Source organism: Hirundo rustica, chromosome 9 (genome assembly GCF_015227805.2).
Source record: "Hirundo rustica isolate bHirRus1 chromosome 9, bHirRus1.pri.v3, whole genome shotgun sequence".
In the NCBI taxonomy this organism is placed as follows: domain Eukaryota; kingdom Metazoa; phylum Chordata; class Aves; order Passeriformes; family Hirundinidae; genus Hirundo; species Hirundo rustica.
Window position 1 is genome coordinate 24,743,508 of NC_053458.1, and position 19,069 is coordinate 24,762,576.

At 44.3% G+C, this 19,069-nt stretch overlaps 1 protein-coding gene across 1 annotated transcript in view; it reads left to right on the forward strand.

Annotated features, from left to right (window-relative positions):
• Window positions 1-19,069, forward strand: part of HMCN1 (hemicentin 1) — a 166,877-nt gene that overhangs the window by 83,633 nt on the left and 64,175 nt on the right. Inside the window, exons 30-42 of the mRNA XM_040072701.1 lie at window positions 149-303; window positions 2,243-2,521; window positions 3,317-3,598; window positions 4,544-4,652; window positions 5,218-5,387; window positions 5,671-5,825; window positions 6,555-6,678; window positions 7,986-8,087; window positions 9,885-10,037; window positions 13,076-13,227; window positions 13,958-14,081; window positions 16,850-17,025; window positions 17,319-17,415. Of these exons, the coding sequence (XP_039928635.1) occupies window positions 149-303; window positions 2,243-2,521; window positions 3,317-3,598; window positions 4,544-4,652; window positions 5,218-5,387; window positions 5,671-5,825; window positions 6,555-6,678; window positions 7,986-8,087; window positions 9,885-10,037; window positions 13,076-13,227; window positions 13,958-14,081; window positions 16,850-17,025; window positions 17,319-17,415 (2,078 nt within the window). The remainder of the gene's footprint in view (window positions 1-148; window positions 304-2,242; window positions 2,522-3,316; window positions 3,599-4,543; window positions 4,653-5,217; window positions 5,388-5,670; window positions 5,826-6,554; window positions 6,679-7,985; window positions 8,088-9,884; window positions 10,038-13,075; window positions 13,228-13,957; window positions 14,082-16,849; window positions 17,026-17,318; window positions 17,416-19,069) is intronic.

Below are 19,069 nucleotides of genomic sequence, written 5' to 3' on the forward strand. Positions count from 1 at the left end.
TGATCAAGGCCATTAATTTATTGCCAAATGGCACTCTAGAATGGTACAATTACTGCCACCAAAGGACCTCTTCTTCTTACTGTCAGTTTAAATTAATGCTGAAAGGGTGGGGGCAGTATTCTGTGAAGCAAAATGGTCTCTGTTTCAGGCCTTTGTTTTTGGGTGATCCCAATGTTGAGCTCCTGGACAGGGACCAAGTTCTCCACATCAAGAGCGCTCGCAGGGTTGACAAGGGTCGCTACCAGTGCAGTGCCACCAACACTGCTGGCAAACAAGTGAAGGAGGTCAGGCTCATTGTCCACGGTAAGCTTATGGAACGCCTGATCCCAGAAGATCCTCTGGTTTTACTCTTAAGGTTTCTTTTTGAATGGAGGTACTCAGGCAAATGCAAATTAAGTCTCTGATGCTACAAATTTTGTGTGTAAACTTAAGAATCCTGTGTTCACAAAATGACCTTTTTGAGTATTTGTATGTATGAAGTTAAGTGTGGATGTAGTCTTTGCAGGCTGGAAAAGCACCTTGAAATGTCGTTTATATGCTGCTTTTTCTAATTAGTGAAAGCAAAAAATCTTGAAGGGTGTTCTCAAATTCTGCTGTTAGTTTCAACTGAATTTTTATTATCACATTGTCTGTTGTTTGGCTCTGTCTTAGGGAGGAGAAAATGAATAGGATTTTGATTTTAATGCACATTTGGTCTTATTTTACTTAACCTGGTGCCAGAATACACCCCTGTGTTTTGTGGGACTCAAACTCTTGTGCCTGGAGTGTGAAGGGTAGGGATTTGAGTCTGTTAGCTCTCAAGTCCTCCCGTGCTGTGGATTTGTTTCTGAACATTGTGTGTGATTCTTTGAATTAATGTGCATTATTTCCCTCATCTGGGACATTTGTGAAGCACAGAGCACCCACAGGCACAGGAATGTGGCTTGCACACCAGTCATGGTGAGAGCTTTTTCTCTCAGGAACAAAGAGAATGCTGGGAGGACTTGGAGGAGGTTATGGCTGTTCTGAAATTAGAGGAATAAAATGGCCTCCCCCCTTCCCCCCAGATAAAATCCTCGCAGATGAGTAGATTTATTTCAGGTTCTTCAGGAAAGATGAATTTGTGACAGCAGAATGGAACGTCTCTTTACTTTTATATTTCTCATTAGTCCTGGCTGGACATACAGAAGCCCACAGAGTCAGCGAGGAACCTCAATGCTAATTCTTCCTAGTTCTTACTTTGTTTTAGCTGTTTAGCCCTGCTTTTGGCTTTGATATTTTCCCAAAACACCATATTAAAACCATTCCTTGTCTTTCGTAGAGAAATGCAGTTGCCTTTGAACTGGGTGTGTTTCAGCATATTCAGTGGATTTGGGGTTTTTGATACAAAAAGTGTTTAATTAGTAAATATTTCATTGTGGTTTGATAACTGCAGGACCTGTCTCAGGTAGGGATCCATTCATTCACAAACACTTCACATTTCTGCAGTGGTGTTTTCAATGACCACTATGGAAGTCAGAGGAATCCGTGGACGTACTGAGCATGTTTGGCAGCAGAGGAGTCAATGTGTCTGCCAGATGTGTCTGGTCCTTTCAGCAGCCATAAATTTAGTCAATTGCCAATTGCACTGTGTTTTTATTGCTTCTATAGAGATTTACGGACTCTTTATATTGGCTGATTTACACAAGAGCTTGTTTGCTAGAAAAATCCGAGTCCTGCTGCTTAGAGAGCAAGGGAAGTGACTATGGGCCAAAAAGCTTCAAGAATAGGAATATAAAGCAAGACTGTTAAGCTCATGCTTAGTCTCAAAGTAACTGACTTCATCCTCAAAAGTTTGAAGCATGGAGTAGTTCCCACTGCCGTTGTGGAGGCTCTTGGGTGTGTTTGGTATTTTCAACAGCAGGATCCTTGCTGAGAGGATGCACCTCCCAAGGCATCCAGGAATTGCTCTTTCTTTGGAGACAGGGAAGAGGGCTGCCCAAATGCATTGCAGCAGGCATGAAGGCCCAGCTGTCCTAATCTGGCACATGTTGGAGCCTGGTGGCCTTTTTGTTGTGTTTTCTTCATGCTTTCCACCCTGTGCACCTTGATGGACCGTACAGGTGACAGATGAGCTATGCTGGGCAAAGAACCATACAAAACACAGCAGGAAGGTTTGGAAGGCTGATGAAGACATTTTATTCTTACAGCATTCTAACATTTTGTTTAAATCTGCACATATTTGTAGTCTAAGGCTCTAACGTTGTTTTGTCTTTTGAACTAGTTCCCCCTAGTATTAAAGGAGGAAACATTACTACAGAGGTATCAGTGCTCCTCAACAACCTGATAAATCTGGAGTGTGAAACCAAGGGAATCCCTGTGCCCACCATCACCTGGTACAAGGATGGACAGCATGTGATTTCCAGCCCGCAGGCTCTGTACGTGGACAGAGGGCAGTTCCTGCAGATCCCGCAGGCACAGGTGTCAGACTCTGCCCAGTACTCGTGCCGTGTGAGCAGCATCGCGGGGGCTGCGGAGAAGCTCTTCCACGTGGATGTCTACGGTGAGGGACAGCTCCTGGGCTGCCTTGCTGCTCCTGCAGGACAGCAGTGGGAGAGATTTTCAGTCTCTGCAGCCTGGCAGTGGCTGTGATCAAATTCTGGCCCCTGTTGGCAGAGCTGTGTAGAGGGAGATTTAGACCCTCTGCTTTATGGGACTCTCCAACAGCTCTTGAATTCATGGAATCATAAAATGGTGTGGGTTGAAAGGGACCTTAAAGCTTATTTAGTCCCATCCCTGCTGTGGGCAGGGACACCTTCCACTCTCCCAGATCTGCTTCAAGCCCCATCCAGCCTGGCCTTGGACACTTCCAGATATTCAGGGGCAGCCACAGCTTCTCTGGGCACCCAGTGCCAGGGCCTCCCCATCCTCACAGGGAACAATTCCTTCCCAATACCCCATTTAACCCTGCCCTCCCTTCCCTTGGTGCCATGTTTTCTTCTACTCAGCTATTTCTTTTCCATGTATATCCATTTTCTATCTCGCATCTGCATGCTAAACAATACTTACTTGAAAGAATCACGCTGGGTGGGATCCTCAGTGTACTCCTTTAAGTCCTTCTTGTCTAGTTCTTCCCTGTCAGAGTACTGCATATCCTCTGTTTTATACAGCTGGTCAATTTTGAGCTACATCATTTGACTTCTCTGCCTTGCCTTGCCCCAGCAGCAAATTCTCGTATGAAATTGTGCATGACATGATGGCAGATGGAGCCGGAGTGGGTGGAACAAACCCATTTTCTCTTAAAATGTTTTCTGGCTACAGAATTAATGGCTTGCAATATATTTCTTCCTTTCTGCAGTTCCTCCAGTAATCGAGGGTGATGCTGACACAGCCCAGAGCAGGCAGGTGGTTGCTGGGAATTCCCTGATGTTGGAGTGTAAGGCTGCTGGCAACCCTCCCCCTGTCCTGACCTGGTTAAAAGATAGGGTTCCTGTGAAAGCAAGCGACAAGCTCCGTGTCCTGGCCGGGGGGAAGCAGCTGGAGATCCTGAATGCCGTCGAAGCTGACCAGGGCCAGTACTGGTGTGTGGCTACAAGCGTAGCTGGAGAGCAAGAAATCAAGTATGACGTTGAAGTCTTAGGTGTGTGCGCTGCAGATTTATCAGATTATCATTAACGTAAGATGGAAAAGTTCCACTGAACCTATGGTTTTATTTTTGTTGGTATTAATATATTAAGATCAGTTAGTCATGCTCTATATCTAGCTGAACTGGGGCACTGCACAGCTTTTTTTGTCCAGGGCTACAGGACAGTTGAATACTTGTACTTTCATGTTAGTTCTTGAAGGATTTTTGTGCATGTGGTAGGTAAATATAATTCTCAGTAACCTCTAAAATTCTTCTTACTTATCTTCAGAGAAGAAAATCACAGAAATCCATTAAAAATATCACTTAGTAGTTGCCTCTGGGAGAGGACATGTTTCTCTGAATTTGAGTTGTGTTGTGCAAGTTTTGAACCTTATACTGAAAAAAATACTTCTGTATCCTTTGAATCCATTACCACTGTCCGTGTCTCAGCAGTCCCTTCTGAATGTCTTGAGGTCTTCTCCTGACATGGAAGAGAACTGTAAAGAACTGATTTTTAGGTTTTGCTCGCTTGAACATAACACTGAATGCAGGTGTAGAGCATCCCTTCTGCTGGTAAACGTCACTGGTCTTATTAGTGGAGGAGCTGTGTGGCAGTGCTTCCTTCCCAGAGTGGATCAGACAGGGTGAAGAGGACCTGGAAGAGGACTCTCTGCACCTATGTTTTCTCCTTCTCCTTACAGAGGGTGCTAAAAGCCTTCCCCCTTCCCACCCATTCACAAGGTTCTTCTGACAGAATCTGGAAAACCCAACTTTTGGTTACTACAAGAAACAGTAAAAAAGCAAGAGCAGTGATTTGAAGCCACAAAATGTTACTGCCCTTCAAAAAGGAATAGTGGTCCATAATGAATCAGTGTGTGTTTAATAGTGCTGTTTGAGAGAGACTAGTTTGATATTTCTGATGTGTAAATGTTTCTGTGGGTGGATTTTTCTCTCTTACAGTGCCACCATTCGTGGAAGGTGGGGATGAGCTCTTGGCCTACATTGTGATTCTCCATAGCCCTTTGGAACTGGATTGTTCAGCAAGAGGGACACCCTCACCAACCATCACGTAAGGGCACTGGAATGACAGTAGAAGGAATACAAATAAATATGCTGGTTGGTTAGGTGAGCTTTATGAGCCGCCTGTGTTAATCAGTGGTCATTAATGACTAAAGTACAAACTCCTGACTCCACTGATAGCGCCATCAGGCACTCACTTGGCGACATCAGGATTTCATTTTAAAGTAGTTTGATTTTTTGTGCCAATGTCCATGTTCTGGAAATGAGGTTAGAAAACAAGAGCAGACAAAACTTTTAAGTCCTTTGCTAATGCAACTTAATGCGCCCTTTTCTTCTAGCACCCAAGATTGCTTTTGCTTTGGAGGTTCTTCTCTGCCTCTGGTGGTATCTGCTGTTGCCTTTCTAAGACTGTCTTTAATGGCTGTTCCCCAATACTCCCTTCTGATAAACCCTTCAATCCATGGCACTCACACAAGGGGAACATAACTTCCAGACTTCCCTAGAAATGCAAACTGAGTTACTGAGGCATTCTGTTTAATAGAATTGTCCATGTTTTAAGATTGTTGTTGATCTTACTTTCATTGACAACTGAAATGGAACTTTCTTTTTGGTAGGTGGTTCAAAGATGGGCAACCAGCTGGAGAGGAGGCTGGACACAAGGTCTTATTAAATGGACAGAAACTTGTCATCTCACAAGCTCAAGTGTCAGACAGTGGCCGCTATAAGTGTGTGGCTGCAAACAAGGCAGGAGAATATGAAAAGGAATTTGATGTTACAGTGCACGGTAGGTTACTCAAGGTGGGTGGGAAGCAACAAATTGCTGGCAAGAAGGTGCTCAAACTTTCTATAAGTGTTTATTTGCATTAGCAGGTTGAAAAACTGGAGAAGAGATTAGATGATATAGAATCATAGAATGATTTGGGTTGGACACCAGCCACGGCAGGGACATCTTCCACTAGATCTGGAAGTAGAAGTAAAGCTGCACTTACCTCTGGGATACTGCTTCTATATATTTAAATGTACATGTTTAAATGAGGTATCATTTTTGTTTCTGGTGCTTTTTGCAGTTCCTCCAACCATTAAATCGGCTGGGCCTTCTGAGAGAGCAGTTGTGCTCCACAAGCCTGTGACGCTGCAGTGCATAGCCAGTGGCATCCCCAGCCCTTCCATAACCTGGTTAAAAGATGGACAGCCAGTAAACACAGCCAGGGGAAATATCAGAGTAAGCATGATTCTTTTATGGGATCCAAACCATGGAAGATAATTGCCGTAAGTTATACACGTTAGTGCTTCTTTTTATTTTGCTTCTCTCACACTGTGATACAAAAGTGCTTAAGATCTATCCTGCAGAGTGAGGGGCTTTTTACTGATTAGGGTGGTGTCTCAGGTAATAGCACTGTCCAGTAGAATGAACACCACTAGACAACTCATATCAAGAGAGTCCATGACTAGAAGGTCAGAACCTGTCTCTTTCCAGTTGTACTTTGCCCTTCAAGGTCAAATGGCTATCTGCTGATCGTGAGGTGGCTCTAGCCACCTGTCCCTGTGAGGTGGAATTAGCTGAGCTGTTCTGCAACCATTGCAGCAGCTACATGTAATTCCCTTCTCCTGGTGAGATCTTGCCTTTCCATGAAGAGCCTTCCCCAGTGCTCGCGTGTTCCAGGGGTGAGTGCGTGCAGTGGCTTTGATTTCCCGTGGCTGGAGCAGTTTTTGGCACCTTGCCTGCAGTCTCCTCTGCCTGCCTGCCCCTCGCCAGCCGTCTCTCCTCACACCTGTGCAGCTCCTGATGCTGGTGTCCCGGGGACACTGAAATCTCTGACCCAGCAGTTTCCTCGTTCCATGAGCCGGGGTTGGGAGGGGATGAGCCCGGCCGTGTCCGCTCGCCCTTCTCGCCGAGTGGCTGTGCCGAGGGCAGTGGTGTCACAGGGCTCCTCTCTGTGTTTGGGAACAGCTGGAGGCCTCAGGCCGTGTCCTGCAGCTTGACAAGGCCCTGCCTGGAGACGCCGCCCGCTACACCTGCGTGGCCACCAACGCTGCGGGCGAGGCGCAGCAGCACACCCGGCTCCACATACACGGTAATGTGACCGAACGGGGCCGTCCACACAGCTCTTGCACCTGAGCTCACTCTGCTCTGGCTTTTCTCCTGCCTCTGCACATCCACCTCTCAGTTCTTTTTTTCTGTCACACTCCATTAGTAAGGAGTGAGGGCAAAAAATTGGCTTTTGTAGAGTTTGGCCTCTCTCCTCTAATACCAAAGGACACAAAAACGAATGAATGTCTTTCCAGGTACTTCTGCTGTTCAGAAGTATCCCAAAACGTTAAACACATTCCTACTAACCCACCCCTCAGAAGGGTACTCTGTGTTTCTGAATCAATGTGTGATATACTACCACTGGCATTACTAATTTCATCCAAGCTTTTTGTGAATATTGGTATTCCCCGTGACCCTGGGGAATGGGACATTTTTACAGGAATAACCTTTTTGAGAAAGGAATATTTTCTTGTGAGGGGATTTTTCAGCTTCTTTAAAAGGAAATTTCTTTGGCAGCTAAAAACAGTATACAAAGAATCAGGGAAACTCGAGAAGCTTACATTTGCATGTGAATTTAATAAATTATGCTCTCACCATAATTTATGTACATTTGGCTCAGAAGTCATCACGAAGCGTTATGCATTGCTGATGTGACCCAGTCCTCAAAGGAGGTGTGGGAATCCTCAGGAGGTGCAGGAATAGACTGTGGCAATATTCTCACGGAGTATGGCTATGTTGACTTTTATTGCCAAACCCAGCTAGTAGCTGGAAAACATTAAACGGAAGCGAGGAGAGGTTGCAGAGTCTCTGTGGATAGGACTTGGAAAGAGGAGCCACATTCAGACTGTGATAATTGCATCACAACTGATTTCAGTGTTCGTCCCATGCTCATAAAGCTCTCATTTGCTGTCAATCTTCATGTTCAAATGGTCATTATTAGTGTTTCTGTCATGTTTCAGATTTTGGAACTTCAGAAAGGTAAAAGCTGTCTACACCACTCGGTTTACTATCACCAGGTGAAGTGAGAGGAGCTTGCCACAAGAAACAATTGCTGTTCTGTGTTGTGTGCCCATTACTTGCAAATCTACTTTAAGTTCCATTTTTTTCCCCAAAAAAAATTTAGTAAAGTAATGTTTTATTCCTCTTACCACTAATGAGATTATATAATTAGAGAGTATTCCCATTTCAGAGGTTAACTTTCTGGAGAAATTCTTTCTTGGTCACCCAGCAGTTGAAACTTGTGCAACTCATTGCCCAAAGTTTCTCTGAGGGTAGATGGCTTTGTGATTGGATTTTCTGCTGGCTACATGTCTGAATTAATGAAAATCTGCTACTTTTTTCTTTTCCCAGAACCACCCAGTCTGGAAGATGCAGGAAAGCTATTGAATGAAACAGTGGTGGTAAATAATCCAATCCATCTTGAATGCAAGGCATCTGGGAACCCTCTGCCAGGTATCCCTGTGCATCTTAGGGAATATCTCACAAAGGGTTTCACTTTCTTGTGTCTTTGGGAAGTAATGGATATGCTGAATGTGGAGCTAATTGTGTGATTTTAAGGCAACTAGAAACTGTGTGATAGGAAATGTCAATGTATGGGCTGATATGAAGGAAGGATTGAGGAATTCAGTGATCCCCGCTGATAGATGAGTGAAACCACTTCACAAGGATAATCTATTCCCTTGTGATCCCCTGTCCACAGGAAAGAGCATTATTTGATTTCTGCTGAATGAGCTTTAAACACATCCACTTTTATCTCCTGTCAGTTTAGTATTTGTTAGTGTAAGACCTGAAATACTTCATGGATTGAGTGTCCCTATCAAGTGTTCCCGTGTCTAGGACTTTTTTAATGTGTGGTTTTTGTTACCTGGTAAGATATAAAAAGACATATTATTAGGAGAGAACTTTGCTGTAATAATCATTGTAGAACAAAATAGAGGGAATAGTTACTAAGAGCTTATATCTAATATAGCAAATTATTTTCATGCTGATTATAGCAACATTTTCAGAAGAAAGGTGTTATTACATTTCAGATGTGCATCCAGCTTCTCCTTTTCTACCATTTAAGAATGAATTCACAGCAAAGTATTATTTTGTAGAATAATTTATACTTATATAAAAAACCCTAAAATATTGAAGAAATAAAATGTTATAAAAGTATAAGAATTTTATATCTATTCTACACTCCTTTTAAACTTTGTTTCTCCTTTTATCCTCCAAATTTTCAGTTATTTTTGAACAAACAATTAAAACGATGGATTACAGATAATTTATAAACAAGAAGAGCTTGGTCACCCCTGGTGTGTTGCAATGGCGTATCCTATTGTCAAGATATAACGTGAGTCAGTAAAGTGAGAGCACAGCATTCTACTGGAAAAGAGAGAAGCAGTGTGCAGGTCTTGTCTATCAGTCAGGCCAGAGTACATAGTGGATGTGATTCTTTCCCCTTGTGTATTACACAAAAACCCTTGTGTATTACAGATAATCCTTCCATGAGCACTAATTTCAGCTGAGTAGTGAAGTGGTGCCAGCAAAGCCTCAGTGACCCATTCTCCTGATGAATGGTGCCATCTTTTGGCTGAGATGCAAAATCTGCAGATTTTCTTGGTTGTCAACGTCCTATAAAATTTTCTTCTGAAGTAACACTGTTTTCTGCTCTGTATTTTCAGTTTTTTGAGCTGCCAGTTGCACTTTGATTTGGTTACTAATGATTTGATTCTTTGTCCTAGGTAGTTCAGTTTAATGTAGTGATAATTTAGGTGAAAAGGTAAAAAAATTTGATATATATAAAAAATAGAATCCCTGGATTAGATCCCCTGTATTATAGTATCCCTGGATAGTTTGGCTTGGAACCTGAAAGCTCATCTCCTTCCATCCCCCTGCCATGGGCAGGGATGCCGTCATATTTTTGTGCAGTTTTAAACAGCTGCTCTTTACCTTGGTATAAGTAAATTTCCTATAATTTGCTTTGTGCGATAATGTCTCAATTTCAGAACACTTTTCCATAAATATATGGGGGGTGTGGATGATAGTGTCAAATTTCCTGTTGAATTGTGGGGCATAGTCGGTATTTTGTGCAAATCTTCCCATTTCCTAATTTTCTATTGCATTTTATTGTTCTTAATCAGATTTAGCCTGCACTTGACTGTTCGAGGTTGGCGTGTGTGTGGAAGCCGAGGTGGCCCATGTGACAGCCCTGTGGTGCCCCGTTTGTGGGGGTTGTGACTGATTTGTCCCCATTCCTCCCCGCAGCCGTGTCGTGGTCCAAGGATGGGCGCACGCTGGGTGACAGGGGACAGGTGCTGCGCATCGAGGCCGCGCAGGTGGCCGACTCCGGCCTCTACAGGTGCCTGGCTACCAATGCTGCAGGCACAGCCGAGCTGCTCTACAGCCTCCAGGTCCATGGTGAGTGCAGAACCAGGGAATTGTCACTCTTGGAGCTTGGGAAACACTTCCGAGAGCACTGAGTCCAACTGTTCCCCCAGTGCTGCCAAGGTCATGGCTGACCCACGTCCCCAAGTGCTACATCCGCACGGCTTTTAAATCTCTCCAGGGATGGGGACCTCACCGCTGCCCTGGGCACCTGTGCCAGTATCTGACCACCCTATGCATGACAAAACTTATCCTAATATCCAAATTACCCTCCCTACCCCCAGCACAACTTCAGGCTGTTTCCTCTTGGCTTCTATTGTGACACTTAGGAATAATTCTTGCAAGCTCCACCCTTGCCTTCCTCCTTTTCCAGTCTGCATAACAGACTTGATGTCACTCATCATATGATCACAGAATCCCAGGGTTGGTTTGGTTTGGAAGGGACCTTAAAGCCCCATCCAGTGCCACCGCCTGCCATAGGCACCTTCCACTCTCCCAGGCTGCTTCAAGCCCCATCTAGCCTGGCCTTGGACACTGCCAGGGATCCAGGGGCAGCCACAGCCGCTCTGGGAATTCCCTTCCAAGGCCATCATTACCCTCACAGCCAGGAATTCCTTCCCAATATCCCATCTAAGCCTGCCCTCTGGCAGTGGGAAGCTATTCCCCCTTGTCCTGGCACTCCATGCTCTTCACTCTTCTGTTTTCTCAGGGATATTAGAATAGGTGTTTTGAATGCAGAAAATGTGGCAAAGGAAGGCATTTCTAAGAAGAATGAATTTATGGAAGAGGTATTTTGTTTAAGGGATCACTTGAGCAATTTGGCAGGCCTGGCAGTTGCTGGGGTTTGTTGTAGGTGATTTTGAAGCTCACAGTAGACAAAGGACACAGATCAAATGCTCTTCATAATCCAACAGTTTTAAAGAAAAATATGCTGTGTCTAAGAAGATGAAGTGGAAGTGTGGATGTTTGCTGACATGAGACACCTGAGCAAAAGCCCAGTTGGAGCTTTTCCAGTGATTTCAGTGGCTTTTGGATGTGGCTATAGTCCAAATTCTTATCTTTGATACGTGCACGTGCATGTAGCTGGTTTTCTGTGGGAGTCTTCCATGCAAAAGTGTGGCCCAAATTTGGCACAGTGTCCCCAGCTGAGATGCACCCACAGTATACAGTTCCTATTAATTAATGACTTGGGCAATGCTTTCCCATGGATTCAGTGACCATCGTGGGAAAAACTGATGGCACTGGACACAGTCAAAGGCAATTAACCCCACCCAGTGATTAATTCCCAGGAAATCCTTACAGCTAAGGTCATTATTCTAGTTAAATGGAAAAGAACGCCGCAGTACATGTGTGTGTTTTTAGGGGTGGTGGAATTTCAGCAATCCAATCCAGAGTTTTCTATGGAACTAAAATCTTCTGACTTCCCCTTCTACAGGAGACACAGAGCTTCCCCTTCTAGAACAGAGCAGATGCATGTGCAGCCATGACTAATGGCATCAAAGGAACTAATTGCATTGAACTTCTGTCCATGAACCTGCTTCATTCAGCTGGTGTCCTGCCAGGCTGACAGTAGAGTGGTGCTGGAATTCACCATCCACAGCTTTATCATCCACTGTCCTTAGAGTTTATGAGTTTGAGGAGGCAAAACTTGAGGGTTTTGCCCTCTTTACCAGTGGAAGTAATGACTCCTTAATGGAGAGCAGGCTCAAATGCCAAGTACTGAAAGTTGTGCAGCATTTATGGAAAGGCTGCTCTAGATTTCCATGAACACCTGCCTCAGTCAACTATTTATTCAGAATTTCTATTGTTAGTAGTGTTATCAGATCTTTTTGGCATTAAAAACAATGCTTGATACCTCAGGCTTAACACTGAATGGAACCAGGCAGGCCAACTGAAGGAAGCAGGTGGAATTCCAGTTTAGTTAGAATTCATAGAATTTCACCGTATTTTTTTTTTCACTTCTTTCTCCCCTCTATAGCTTTCTCAGGCATTTGAGAACAATGGATGCCATTGCACTGCAATAGGAGGAACTCTGTGTGTGGGGAAAAGATTAAAAAACTATAAAATCCTGTGCCTTTTTTCTGCCTTTACTGCTATTACTGAAATATATGTACAAGTGAGGAGAATCACAGAATCATGGAATGGGTTTGGAAGGGACTTTAAACCCACCCAGTTCCACTCCCTGCCATGGGCCGGGACACCTTCCACTATTCCAGGTTGCTCCAGACTCTGTCCAGCCTGGTCTTGGACACTTTCAGAGATATGGCAACCACAACCTGAGTTACAGGCTCTTAGAGGTTAATTAATTAATTAATCTTAATTTCAGTGCAAAATTTTGTACATGTTATCTCCCCTCACAGAGGGCAATATCTGTGAGTAGCTCACACCATTCTCATCTCTTTGCAGGAGTGACTTTAAGCATTAAGTTTTCATCTGATACTGACTTTTAGACTTAATGATCAAGTTATTAGTGGTAGAAGCAAATTGAATATTTTGATTCTTCATTATTTAACGATTCTTGTCTCCCTATCTACTAGAGCTCTACGACATTTGCTAGACTGTATGCCTAAAGTGCTTTAGATGTTCCATTGCAATGTTTTGTGTCATCAGAAAGGCAGATGTTTTCCAGTCTAATCTGGTAAACGTTTCCATATGCTCTGCCATGCCAATTTATCACTCTGTGTATGGATTTGCTTCATGTGGTTTATATGGTAAACTCCTTTCATTAATCCCCATCACTCCTAGTCTTTCACCAAGTCTAAATGGAGTAGTAGAAAAGTTCGAGGGAATGTTTTCTGGCTTTATGGTGTGGTTCCTGGGTTTCACAGCTGTCCTCTGGGCTATGGGCCCAGTCCCACGTACCTGGCTCACAGTAGTTTCACTGCAGTTATCTGCCTGCTCCTGCTAAGGAAGAGCAGGATCTGGCACAGAGCAAAGGCTTGACAAGAGTTCAGCAGGAATAACATGAGAAAAGAGAAATAACATCCAAAGCTAGGCAGCCTATTTAATTTAATTGTGATTAATACTCTTATGTAGCTGTTACAGCCCTTTTTCTGTGTTTTTTCTTTTAGTCCCTCCATCCATCTCTGGCAGCAATGACATGGTGACAGTAGTGGTCAATAATCCAGTGAGACTGGAGTGTGAAGCCAGAGGCATCCCTGCCCCTATCCTGACATGGCTGAAGGATGGGAGCCCTGTGTCCAGTGTCAGCAATGGACTCCAGGTACCAGGGTCAGATCCTGCTCTATGGTGCGTCCTGTTGTGGGAGGAAGCTTTTAAGTCAATGCAGTTTAATAGAAGAGAATAAGTTGGAGGATTTGGAATAATAATATAAGGGCTTTTGCTCTGGGTTGCTGAGTTTAGCTCCAGTACTGTGTGAAGTGAAAGATAGAGGTACATTAAAATAAAGTGGTCCTTTCAGCTGCTGTGATACTGAGTAAGTTTGCATCAACAAATTTTCTGCTTACTGGGAAGAAGAGGAAATTGGACCAAATTCCTCTGCTGAAGAGATCTGGAGAGTTCATTACTTACAACAGTAATTCAGAAAAGAAAACTAACCTCTGATATAAGAAGATATTTCAGAGGTAAAACAAGAGGCTATGGTTAGTTTTTGGAAGTTTTTTATAATCTGAAAGGGAAGAGGGGGAATTTGTGTTCTGTGGGGACAGCTCAGGGCACAGATGAAAGATGTGACAGCATGTTTGAAGCTGGAGGGAGGGAGGGAGGGGTGTCCAGATCCTGCAAAGTCTTGAGAATGCCAGGAATTACCTAGGGACTGGCATGAAGTTAGAGTTCTGCTTTTGCAAGTCTGATTAGAAGAGAACACTGGAGAGCAGGGAGATGGTGGGAAGCAGTGGCAAAACAAGTGTTCCATTTTGAAATGAACCCTAAGAGCTCCCCCTGCCTGAGTTTGACACTGGGGTGTGCCTGAAGGTGCTGTGCTCCCGTTGCAGGTGCTGTCGGGGGGCCGGGTGCTGGCACTGCCCAGTGCCCAGCTCAGTGACACGGGCACATACACGTGTGTGGCAGTCAACGCTGCGGGGGAGAGCCAGAGGGACATCGACCTCCGCGTTTATGGTGAGTGACAAGTGTCTTTCTTTTGGTTCTGAGGGCTGTTCTTGAAGCTTTAATTTAACACACTGGGCCCAGACTCTGAGCAGCACTGAGTAGAAATAGTCCCAACCCATAATGGAAGGCCGGGTGAGGAGGAGGGGTGTGTGTATGGAAGTTAAAACATATATTTGCACATCCACCCTCACTTACTAAGGCGTGTGTAGAGATGTGTAGAGAGGCATTTGGAATTGAGGCACCTTCGTGGTTTTGCTTCTGCTTTCAGTAGGTCAGTGGACTCTGCCAGTCTCCAGCATTATGGCAATCCCATGTGAAAACCTTGCAAGGAAAGTTAGGAGTTTGGATGAGTTCTAAGCAGGGGCAGCTGGCCAAGGTATTTGTTCCTGAGTATGGCTTTCAGAATTGTCTCCCTTGGTTAGGGTACCCCTGACTGAAATCCTGGTGACTTTTGCATCTGGAAGGGGCAGTTCAGAAGCCCAGGACTCTGCAGTAGCAAGTGAGCCGAAGTTAATACAGGCTGGAACATTTTATGTCTAGAGCAAGGAATATCAGGGTCTTCTTTGGAGTTTGAGGACAGGTGTGTATGTCTATGTAATGTGATGTAGATATATTTATTATTTCTCTTATTTTCTGGAACCTCTGTCCATTTTAGCTGGAAGGAATGAAAAGAGTTAGGAGCTGTGTATGTTTAAAATTAGTGTTGTATTAGAAGCTGGCCAGGGTTGAGCTCAGCTGCAGGACCAGCTTGAGTGAGGCTGTCACCAAAAAGTAATATTGCTCTTCAGACTTGCCTCATAAGGGCAATCTAATTAAGAAGCCACAGGAGGAAAATAATTTGGAGTAGAGTTGGAGTCTACTCCAAATTACAGTTGGGTTGGAAATGCGCACTGAGCCAGGAGTTGGAACCAGCTCGGTTTCTTACAGTTACTATAAGCATAATTAGATTAATTTTGCATTCCCTCAGAACTAAATGCTTTAGTGTCTGTCTCTGTCATAAACTCAGTTTCCTTTTGAGCACATTTCAATTCATTGAGCTGAGAGGAAAAATAATTGGTTGAAAAATCTTTGGAAATAAATTTGCCTTCTGCAGGAATGGATCAGCTTCCAATTCTCAGTTCCACAATACTCATAAAGAATCTGGACCTTTGTGAGTTCTAGAAAGAAAAAAAAAAAAAAGATAAACAGATTTTTTTTTTTTTTTTCCCCACTTACTATATTTCTTATCCACAGGGACCAGACTTTTCCCTAAATTCTTTCCCAACTGTGAAATCAGCAGCTCTGCTCTGTACTTCCTGGGCAAGAAACACAAAGCTCGATTGTTCCTGGTCTTTCCAGGCTATCTTGAGAGCTGTCTTGCTGTCCCCTGAGTGCCACTTGGGGACATGTTCTGGTCTCCTGTGTGTGATTAATCTAGTGTGCTTGTTCTCACAGACAGTCCCACTGCCTCCCTTCTCACCCCAAGGTTCTGTGCACTCAGACCCTCAGTGTCTGGGGTCAGGGATCCCAAAACTAAAGGGCAACGGAAATGTGACAACAAAGGTTCTTATATTTGATCCTGGTCAACTTTTTGGGGGGCAGTATTTTGTCTATGTTCTTTTTTGACTTCAGCCATGAACACTTTCCCCCTTGGAAAATTGCTGACTTGCTGTGTTCAAGGTTTAGTTCTCAGTTGCCTTCTCAGTTACTTCTGTTTTCCTTATTGTGGAAACACAAAATTTAAAAACAGGGAAAAGATGTGTTTTCTTAAATCCTGACACTGTTCAAGAACAGCTAATGAGTTTCAATTGAAGTGTCCTGTGTTTTGGGATTTTTTATTTCTACACAGAAAACTTTCCTTTCAAAAGATTTTTCTACTGTCTGATTTGGAAATAATAGTGTAATAATGAGGTTATCACTGAACTGCAGGACAAATATAAATGTAGTGCTGAGTGCCAACAACTGCAATAATAAGTAGATCCCCCACAAACCTGATACATGAGCTAATTGTAGATTATGATTCGTTGATGAAGTCTTTAACCCATTGACTTGCTTGTTGACCATGTAAATTCTCATTCTGTATTTGGCCATCTCTGGACATATTTTCTGTGAGTCAGGACTTTTCTTAAAGCCAAGTATCTTCCTTGGCACTGTCTGGAACAGCTTAAGACATTTTCAGCTTCTGGGGCTGATTGTTATCTCTTGAGCTTTTTCACTCAGTTACTCTTTTTCCTTCTTGCAGGAATGCATTCCCCCATTTATGCATACTTGGGATTTTCCTTTCTAGCTATGTTTCAAGGAGTTTTTTTGCTAGTCTTGGCTTATACTTAGGATTTTTCTGGAGCTGATACCTCACTGGTGTGTATTTTGTGCGGAAGATACTCTGTAAATAACAAAAATAATTACTGTGGGGTTTGTGGTATAAAGGAGACTGAAGTTGTAACTGAAGGTGTAAGCGTAATTTTATCTTTGTGAGGTAAAGTCCCTTAACTCCACATTATGTTTGCTCTGGGAAGTCTTCAGTGCCCAAAGGTCCCTTGGTTTGAGCAACAGGACAAGAGGTAACAGCCTCAGGTTGTGCCAGGGGAGGTTCGGGTTGGATATTAGGAAAAAATTTCTTCACAGGAAGGATGGTCAGGCACTGGCACAGCTGCCCAGGGCAGGGATGGGGTCCCCATCCCTGGAGGGATTTAAGACCTGTGGATGTCGCCCCTGGGGACCGTGCTGGGGAATGGCTGGACTCCATGGTCTCAGAGGGCTTTCCCGAGGTAACGGAGCGTGCGATTGTGTTGGTGCAGTTCCCCCGGACATCGTGGGCGAGGAGCAGAACGTGTCGGTGCTGCTGGGCCAGGCGCTGGAGCTGCGGTGCCGCGGCAGCGCCGTGCCCCCGCCCCGCCTCACCTGGCTCAGGGACGGGCGGCCCTTGCTGGAGAAGCCGGGCCTGAGCATCTCCGGAGACGGGAGCGTGCTGAAGGTAAAGCGGGCAGGCGGGGCGTGCTGGGCTCCCCTCCTGGGGACTGGCACCCTCCGTGGGGGCGGGACAGCGCTGGGCTCCCTGGGGCTGCAGGGAGCTGTGTGTGTGTGAGGAGGGAGCGATGGCAAGAGACCCCGGCTAGCTGGGTACAGAGCTCGCTGGATTCATGCTCTGTTATTAATCTTCAGGGAGACATATGTAAAAACAAAAGGGAAACCTGAGCCCCCTCTCCCTTACACATTTCATGAATAATTATGTAGAAGAAGAAACCCAGGTTTTCCTTTTGTCCCCAGATTGAAGGAGCTCAAGTGCAGGACGCTGGACGCTACACTTGCGAAGCGACAAATGTTGCTGGGAAAACTGAGAAGAACTACAATGTCAATATTTGGGGTAAGATTTATTAAGTTTATTCCAGAAATGAGAACGAAGCTCAGAGCTGAATTACGATATGTGACACTGGAATCCTCTGTAGTTCATGAACACTCGGTTGCTGAGGCTTGTGCAGGGAGTTGTTCTATTTTCTGTCCTTGGACAGGACCAAGACAGTGCGCACATTTTTCAAATTGCTTTAATTTAGTTCTGAATTAACGCCAGTTGCTCCACAGGCCTTTGTTGAGCTTGCAGGCATGAGAGTAGTGAGAGCTGTAACTGGTGAGGGGCATCCCTTCTCATGGCAGGGGGCTGGAACAAAATGATCTTGTTGATGATCTTTAAAGTCCCTTCCAGCCCACACCATTCTGTGATCTGTGATTCTTTGATAAGTGCCTGGGTTTGGATCCATAGCTTTAATGCCATTTAGAGTAACATACCAACTTTCCACCTGTTGAAATGTGGAAGCATTGGAAATTCAGATAAATAAAAGCTGCCTTACCTAGCTTTATTTGCCCTACAGATTTATTAGTGCTGAATCATAAAAACGGCTTTAATAATTTTTCCTATGGATCTATGATGAATGGTGCTTAGGACATTATTTTAATCATTGCTTTTGAGGGGGTTTTGTGCACCATCATTTTCTTCTCATATACAAATTGACATGTCCTTGTTTTACTGTTATAAATCAATTTCTTGCTTTGGAGTCACAAGACTAGAATTACCTATGAGGGTTTGTAACTCTAAAATGACATTTTTCAGTACAGATTTCAAGTCTGTCATTAGAAGACCCATTTGTGGCATTTAAGTTAGAGGTGGATGTTGTAGTACCCTGCCATTTTCCCACGCTGAAGCAAATACCATTTACTGTGCAGGTCATGTTCTGCTCTTCTCTCTCTCTCCCAGACTTCTGCACAGGACCTGTGCTGGAGTGGAGGGATAATTCCTTGCTAGCTAGCAGCTTTGATGGGATAAACTTGATAGAAACCACAGGCTGCCAGTAAAAGCAATCTGTGGATAATAGTTTGGGATTATAGTTTTCATTTATGCCCCAGCACCCAAAGTCCTCCTTGCCGTATTTTGACATTCTAAATCCAGGAAACGTATCCTTCTGAGGGTTAGTGTGGATCCAGGAGCCGGCCGATGAGTTAAATGAGGAGGGTAGCACAGGCTTATCTTGGCTGGAAGCAGGACAAATAAAGGGTAAAGCAGACAGTACTGTAAGGCTCTTGGCAGTGTTGCTTCAAACCCCACACATCTGGTTGCTGTTGGAGAGCTGGAGGTGTCAGGACAAGCTGGCTATTGTCACAGGCATTAAAAAAGTGCTGCATAAGTTGTTCACCTGGGAGGTTTTATTTGCCAGGTTCAACCTGCAGTCTCCTCTGCTTTTTCTTGGTCTCTACCTACTCTATTTTCATCTGATGAAAATGATTCCCTGATTCCTAAGAGCAAATTAGCTCCTCCCTAGGGATCGAACCAAAGTGCTTTAGGACTTTTGAGAATCAGAGTAAAACACTGGTCCCCTTTGTCTGCAGCTGGTTTAGAGTCACAGAGCTGTAAAGCAAAGCAATCCTGTTGCAGGAGGGTGATCAGAGGGGTGGGATCCATAGCCCTGGATGTGGTAGCCGGTGTGCTGATGCAGGAAAAATTCAAAGGAATAATGTAGGCTGAATTT